This window comes from Pipistrellus kuhlii, unplaced genomic scaffold, assembly GCF_014108245.1.
Source record: "Pipistrellus kuhlii isolate mPipKuh1 unplaced genomic scaffold, mPipKuh1.p scaffold_m20_p_189, whole genome shotgun sequence".
Taxonomy (NCBI): Eukaryota; Metazoa; Chordata; class Mammalia; order Chiroptera; family Vespertilionidae; genus Pipistrellus; species Pipistrellus kuhlii.
Window position 1 is genome coordinate 52,280 of NW_023425503.1, and position 7,960 is coordinate 60,239.

At 40.4% G+C, this 7,960-nt stretch overlaps 1 protein-coding gene across 3 annotated transcripts; it reads left to right on the forward strand.

The window, feature by feature from the left end:
* The first annotated feature begins 5,455 nt into the window (after positions 1-5,455).
* On the forward strand, positions 5,456-7,862 carry LOC118721899 (natural cytotoxicity triggering receptor 3 ligand 1-like). 3 transcript variants are annotated; one of them, XM_045583442.1, is made up of 3 exons: positions 5,456-5,633; positions 6,238-6,419; positions 7,240-7,854. In XM_045583442.1, exons 2-3 carry the CDS (start codon positions 6,335-6,337, stop codon positions 7,743-7,745), a joined length of 591 nt encoding a protein of 196 aa, XP_045439398.1. In that variant the 5' UTR covers positions 5,456-5,633; positions 6,238-6,334; the 3' UTR covers positions 7,746-7,854. The 3 variants fall into 3 exon arrangements, with proteins under 3 accessions (XP_045439398.1, XP_045439397.1, XP_036299087.1); XM_045583441.1 differs by having other exon boundaries at positions 6,274-6,419; XM_036443194.2 differs by lacking the exon at positions 5,456-5,633 and having other exon boundaries at positions 5,741-6,419; positions 7,240-7,862.
* Positions 7,863-7,960: the final 98 nt, after the last annotated feature.

Consider the following 7,960-nt stretch of genomic DNA (forward strand, 5'->3'; position numbering starts at 1 on the left):
TGGGCAGAACTATAACCATTAAATGGAATCATAGCCAAAAATACTATACAAAACAAAACAAAACAAAACAAAACAAAACAAAATTCTTTCTCCTGTCCTTCCCTCCCTCTCTCCCCTTCCCCAAACCCTCTGTCTTTTCAAGTCCAGAAGGCTTCCATGGTCATTCTTTATGTAACAGGTCTCAAACCCATAAACTGCAAAGTAGCCAACTCTCAATCATTCTAGGAAGAAATATTCCAATCTTATACAAACACTTCCAGAGCATTAAAAGAGAAAGAAAAAGAAAACATGAGAAGCAAACAACTTAACTCATATTTTGCAGCCAACATAATCTGGATAGAAAAATCTCATGAGGACAGTAAAAGAAACTTGAGTAAATTTCTCCCACAAATATAAATTAAAAACCTACACAAATTATTAATAAACCAAACTCAAAAATTTAAGGACACATCATCATGACCAAGTTAGTTTTGTCCTAGAAACACAAGTTTGCTTTAATTGTACAATAATAATGACACAAAGGGATAAAAATAAGACCATATACTAACATATGAATATACTGGTATTTGCTAAAAGAAGGACTTGAAAGATAAAGCAAACATTTTAATCAAAGTGGGAAACCAGGTGAAAGGGGCAAATGTGAAAGACAGGTTTTTAAGACATGTAAATAACTATCACATTACTGATTTTTAAATTTATTAGTAAATTGGTTAATGTAAATAAAGTATAAAATCACATGGTTACCTAATAGATACAGAAAAAGTATTTGATAAAACTTGGAGTCCATTCAGTATTAAAGAAAACTCTTTAATAAATTAGAACTAGAAGGGAACTTTTAAAAAAATATATGTTTTATTGATTTTTTTACAGAGAGAAAGGGAGAGAGATAGAGAGCTAGAAACATCGATGAGAGAGAATCATCGACCAGCTGCCTCTTGCACACCCCCAACGGGGATGTGCCCGCAACCAATGTACATGCCCTTGACCGGAACCGAACCTGGGACCTTTCAGTCTGCAGACCGACGCTCTACCACTGAGCCAAACCGGTTACGGCAAGAAGGGAACTTTCTAAATCTGGAGAAATGTATATGTAAACAAAAAAACAAACAAACAACTATCACATTACTTGTGAAATGTTGTAAATAATCCCTCAATTAAAGTCAGAATAACCACTATCTCTTATATTAAACATTATACTTGAGGTCTTATCTGCGCCAATAAGATAAGAAAAAATAACAACAAGTATAAGGATTAAAAAGAAACAAAAACTGTCCCTCTTTGCAAATAACATTATCATCTAGGTAGAATGAACCTATAGATTAATTGCTATAATATGTAAGGGAATTTAAGAAGATACCTTAATATAAAGATAAATATATGAAAGTCATACTCCTATATACAAACAATTAGAAAACAAAAATTAAAAACTTTTTTTTTTACAATTCTATAAAATTATAAGTAACCAGAAATATTTTTCTCAATGATGTAGAAGATTTTTCAAAAAAAAAAAAAATTGTAAAACTTTATTGTAAGGCAATAAAATACCTAAATAGATTAGATAACTTCATGTAATGATATTAATTCTTCATGTATTGGTTTATAAGTTAAATATGACACAGAAAACATCCTGCAGGCTTATTTATATAACTTTATAGTGTGAGTCTAAGAAATGTAAATGGCCAGACTGGATGAGACACTCGCCAAGGAGAACAAAGTGGAAGAACTTGCTCTACCACATATTAACGCATGTTACAAAGTGACCATTGCAGATCAAGTGTAGAAAGGGTAAGCTTTGCAATAAATGCTGCTAGAGCAGCTGCCTATCTATATGTGGGAGAGGAGAATGAAATTGAGCCCCTACCTCCACTTCACAAAAATCAATACTAAGTTGAACAAAGCACAAAAAGCACTAACAATAAAGGAAATTACCGTATTTTCCGGCGTATAAGATGACCCCCTAATTTTTACAGTTAAAACATAGGTTTAGGCCTGTATTCGCTGTATACGACTACCCCCCACTTCAAAGAAAAGACTTACTTTGCCGTCAAGATCTGCAGGTAATTTTTGTGCAATTTTGGTCTTTTGCCCCCGATTTTCGGTTGACTTTTTTTCGTTTCAAAAGTTGTCTTATATGCCAGAAAATACGTATTGATAAAAATTCCATTACATTAAAATAAAGGACTTGATTCAAGGTGCAAATTTTTAAAAAGAAAAAGAGAAAACAGTATATAAGAAGATACTTGGAACCCATATATATAATAAACAACAAAGAAGTCAGAAATAAATATATAAAACTTCTATAAATTAATGAGAAAAAGATTGATAAATGAATAGAAATGACCTGAATGGGCACTTCAAAAGAATATAAGATATTCAGTCATCAGTGGCCAGAGAAATGCAAATTTAAACCACAAGAAGATATTACTTATCCACAAGATTGACAAAAATTAAAAATTCTGTAATAGCAACTGTTCCTGAGGATACAGAGCAAGATCTCTCAAGCACTCTTCATGGCAATGCAAATTAGTACAACCACTTTGGAAACTATTTGGCAGCATCTAGTAATGTTAAAGACTAGAGGCCAGGTGCATGGATTCGTGCACCAGTGGGTCCCTCAGCCTGGCCTGCAGGGATTGGGCCGAAACCAGCAGCCTGACATCCCCCAAGATGTCCTGGATTGCAAGAGGGCACAGGCCAGGCCAAGGGACCCCACTGGTGCACAAATTCATGCACTGGGCCTCTAATATGCAAATAAGATCTTTGGTTAGCCTCTTCCCTCCCTTCCCTTACCCTCTTCCCTCTGAGATTCATTATCTGTTCCATGTTTCCATGCCTATGCATTGAGCATCTTCCCCCTGGTGGTCAGTGTGCATCATAGCTACCAGTGGAACAATTGCTTAGCCTTTTATATATATAGATATTCATAGTCTATGACCCAATATTTGATAGTTTAAACCACATGTGTCAAACACAAGGCCCGCGGGCCAAATCCGTCCCGCCAGGCCTTGCAATGTGGCCCGCACCGCGCTGTCATCACTGCACTCCGCTGCGTTTCCATCACAATGACTGTTTATGACTGTTCAGTAAACCATTCGGCCCGTGATTTAGGCTGGATTTTAGATTTTGGCCCCTTCTCTGATTGAGTTTGACACCCCTAGTTTAAACAAAGTGTCATACATGTACAAATCATGTTGTCATATGTAAAATTTAATTATAAAATTCATAGTTCACAAAAGTACATACATTTTGTTGATAGCACGTGAGAACATTAGCATAAATTTACTTAAAGATACAGAACAAAATTCACAGTTAGGCTTGACACTTCATACTAGGAAATTTTATGCTGCATCCACTGATACTTTCATTAACGATGATACACTTGAAATAACTGATTCAGACAACCAATTAATCCACATTTTATTGTATAACCAAGATCTATTGGTTTTACAATAGTCTAGAAATCAATTATTTTACCAATAATTTAAGTGAGTTATAGCTGAAGACATCACTGTATCTTTAGCAGGATAATTAAAATAAGAAGCATTAGAAGCTTTAACTTCCATTTTCCTGAAGACATACAAGTCTATATTTTATTTATTTTTTTTTTATTTTTTTTTTTAATATATTTTATTGATTTTGTACAGAGAGGAAGGGATAGAGATAGAGAGTTAGAAACATCAATGAGAGAGAGTCATCGATCAGTTGCCTCTTGCACACCCCCTACTGAGGATATGCCCGCAACCAAGGTACATGCCCTTGACTGGAATCGAACCCGGGTCCCTTCAGTCCCCAAGCTGACGCTCTATCCATTGAGCTAAACCGGTTCCGGCAACAAGTCTATATTTTAGTTAAAATTTGTACAAAAAGTCAAGCCCTGAAGTATTCCCCTCCACAAGAAAAGTTCTGATGTTAAAACTTAGTTAAAAAAAAAAAAAGAGAGAGAGAGAGAGAGGTAGTGTGTGAAAGTATTTTTACTTAAAAGGTTGAACCCCTGCACCGCTTATAAATGAAATTTAACCTTATACATATTTCATTGTTTTGTCATTCAAGAGTCAAATGTATAACTCAAAGAATGTTAAAGCTGGAATGTCTTTATAAAACAGTGGTATGTAAGTGGAAGAACTTCAGTGAATTCAACAAAAACTACATTGTATTACATAATATTTGTGCAATTAATATTTTAGTGACAATATGTTTAGTGGTAATGTGAACAAAATACATTTAAGTATTCTGAGTCAAGTGATCTTCATTTAATCAAGACTTTACTTCTTCATATATTTTGACCATAAAGAAAATATCCTTCCAAACGGAGTCATCTGATTCTTCATTGTTTTAATAGCACACAATTGTTATAGGTATCCATACTAGCCCTACCATAAAATTAATCAATAAATAGCTCTGACAGTAATATCCATAAGCCACAGGGAACTTATGTATTCCATACTATTCTTTGTTTCTATATACAAGCATTCTGTAGTGTTTGTGCACGTTGCATAGTGAAATCAGGCAAGGAATGGAAGTTAGCAGCCTTACACTTAACTTGTTCTAAGTGGATGCATTAGAAAGTAATAAATAGCCTCATAAAATCAATAGTGATAAGCTCTACCTGTCAAAGGTGAATACCATATAATTTTCATAAAGTGTAGGCAGTGTTCCTAAAAATCCCATGAAGGAAAACCCAAATTGTTCATACAAAAAGTGCACAAGTTTGTCCTGTGCATAAAAAATCTCTGAATTTGGGTGCATTTTTAAAAATCCAAAATGATTTGCACTTCTCAAATACATTAAAAGAGTATAAAAGCACACCAACAACACACACAACAAAAGAATAATTTCCAATGAGATTAGGAATGAGGGTGAGAAGAGGTGGAAGATGTTGAGGTGAAGGGAGAGTCTCCCAAGGCCCAGAGACAGCGGTATTGCCATTTCCAGGGTAAGTTACACCCACATGGAATGCATTTGAGAATGAAAACTACAGGAAGGACAGGCAGGCACCTGAACAACTGGTAGAGTTTCTTAATTCAGGAACAGAGTTTTGATGCCTTACTTACAACATAGGAAGCAACTCGTAAAAATAGTCAATTAGTTTGATTTTTTAGAAATTAGGAAAAAATAAATATATATATTTTCAGAGAGGAAAAGGGAGATAGAAACATCAATGATGAGAGGGAATCATTGATTGGCTGCCTCCTGCATGCCCCCTACTGGGGATCGAACCCGAAACCTGGGCATGTGTCTTTAACTGGAATTGGACCCTTCACCCTTGATTCCGTAGGCTGATGTTCTATTCACTGAGCTGAACTGATTAGGGCACTCTTATTGGTGAAAACTGTAGGAGAAAAAGCTTTCCTGGGTGAGCTCAGGAGGGCCGGTGTTGAGGAATCAGGGCGGGGAGTGCCCAGCAGGCACCATTGTCACAAGTCCCCGCCCAATGGGAGTGGTTTCTGTGTACGTGACTTCTGGCAGAGGAGCGAGCTCCATTCTCACAGCTGAGGCCATCCTCTATGCTCGCCTCAGTCCTGCCTCCAGTCACTTGAAGGAGGGCTTGGAAGATTCTCGAGAGGCTGCCGGTGGGGCTGGATCACTCCGTGGGGACACTGGTGCTTCAGAATCTGAGACCCTGAAGCTGTGGGGTGTGTGTGCCGGCGATCACTCTGTGGGGACGTGGGAGCTTCCCAGGAAAAGAACAGAGGCTGGTGGGGTGGGGGTGTGGGGTGGGGTGGGGAGAAGGGATCGCTTGTCCGGGAAGTGCAAGGTTCCCAGGCGGAGAAACCCAGGCTGCCATGTGAGGAAATCGCTCGGTGGGGATGCGGGAGCTTCCTAAGTTGAGACCTGAGGCTGGGTAACTAGGGTGAGGTGAGCGAGGGGAGGGCGATCGCTTTGCTGGGACTTGGGAGCTTCCAAGGCTGAGACCCGGAGGCTGCCGCTGGGAGGGGATCATTCCAACCAAGGCAGTGGTCGGCAAACTCATTAGCCAACAAATAGCAACAGTATAAGGATTGAAACTTCTTTTGAGAGGTAGACATGTGGATCAGTGAAGTAGAGCATGGGCCAGAAATTTCCAATCCCGCTGTACTGCACCCCCAAACGTGGTTCCAGCCCTGGGGAGGCCGGTGCTTCCGAGGCTGCGCGCCTGGTTACTCATCCGTCAGGCTGCAGGAGGGGCAGAGATTTAGGAGCCGCGGAGAAGCCACTCTATTACGAAGGAAGCCACCACCCTAAACCGCGGTTTTGCAGATTCCTCCTTCGGACCCAGGACTTCTATTTTTTTAGCAAGAACTTTGGCGACGGCCTCCAGTGCAGACCCGTGCCTGCTTGCTGCTCCTCCTCGCGGATGACTGTCTTGGAGGCGGCTAGCCGCTTATTGCAGGCCTTCTTGCGGCTGCTTCTGCTTCTGTGGTGCTGCGTGTCGGCCGCAGGTAAGATGGCGGGAGTTGGGGTGGGGCGCCGGGATGGTTGTTACTATGTTCATCTCCTTTGGGGGGTCCCGCCTGACGTCCTCAGCCACCTGTATCTTAACAGACCTCAGCTCTAAGCTTTCCTTGGTGGAATTGTAGGAATTAATTAAACGGAACTGAAAGTTTCTAAGAAATGACAAAAGACCAGAACAACCAAAACAATATTGAAAAGGAAAAACAAGCCGAACCCGGTTTGGCTCAGTGGATAGAGCGTCGGCTTGGGAACTGAAGGGTCCCGGGTTCAATTCCGGTCAAGGTCATGTAACTTGATTGCGGGCACATCCCCAGAAGGAGGTGTGCAAGAGGCAGCTGATCGATGACTCTCTCTCATCGATGTTTCTAACTCTCTATCTCTCTCCCTTCCTCTCTGTAAAAAATCAATAAAATATATTTTAAAAAAAAGAAAAGAAAAGAAAAGGAAGACAGAGACATGCATGAACAAAGGGCTTCTATACATGAGATACCTCCCTCCCTCCCCGCCCCGCTTCCCCCCCAAAAAAGGAATTTGTTTTTGTGTTTTGTTTTTTATAAAGGGTCAGGTAGAGTGCCTGCTACATAATATGCTCTTTTAAAAAATATATGTATCTTTATTGATTTCAGAGAGGAAGGGAGCGAGGGAGAAGAGAAATATTAATGAAGAGAGACTCATTGATCGGCTGCCTGCTGCACGTCCCCCTACTGGGGAAGGATAGGGAATTCGTTTTTAGTTACAGGATAGTGTCTCAGAGTACAAGGCCTAAGTTTCAGTTTCTCCCATAACTGAATTTTCTTATTTCCACAGATTTCTTGAAGGTGGAGATGGAAGGGAAGAATCAAATTGTGTTGCTGAATGACAATGTCACCATCTCCTGCAAGGTCCCTGGTTCCACACCCCTGGACATCAACAAGTCGGGTATTATTTGGTATCTGAAGCATCAGGCGAATGAAACAGAGCACAAGGTGTTTGAAATGTATGCAGACATTCAAAAGGCATTCAGACTCGGAGCCAGCGTGTCTCCAGCGGGGCTAGAGAAGGGGGACGTCTCACTGCACCTTCCTGGAGTCCAGCTGAGAGACGCAGGAGAGTACCGATGTAACGTGGTGGTCACCCCCGAGGAGGCCCAGGAAACAGTCTTTCTAAAAGTTTTGGGTGAGTGCCTGAGGCAGTGTCCTGTGGTTCCCATGGTGATGGGGCTTGGGGTAGGGATGTGGATCAGTGAAGTAGAGCACAAGTTTGGGCATGGGCCTTGGAGTTGGATAGACATGGGTTTTAAGTTCTGGGCTTCCCTGGATGTCTGGACAACTTAGAGCAAGTTATTAATCACACTGAACCTCAGTGTCCTTTTCTCTAAACAGATGTAATAGTACTCTGTAAAGACCCTGACTCCAGCCCTAGCTGGTTTGGCTCAGTGGATAGAATGTGGGCCTCAGTCTATATATAGACTAAATATAGTCTCAGTCTAAGAGAATGGGTTTAGGGCTTCAACATATGAATTTGGGGGTGAGGCCACAATGCAGCCTAT

What these genes read in the sequence shown, in the direction of transcription:
- LOC118721899 (XM_036443194.2), top strand. Translation starts at nt 6,047, where the DNA reads ATGGGCCAGAAATTTCCAATCCCGCTGTACTGCACCCCCAAACGTGGT. An exon ending in GTGCTGCGTGTCGGCCGCAG is followed by an intron (nt 6,420 to 7,239) that starts GTAAGATGGCGG and finishes TTATTTCCACAG; the next exon opens with ATTTCTTGAAGGTGGAGATG.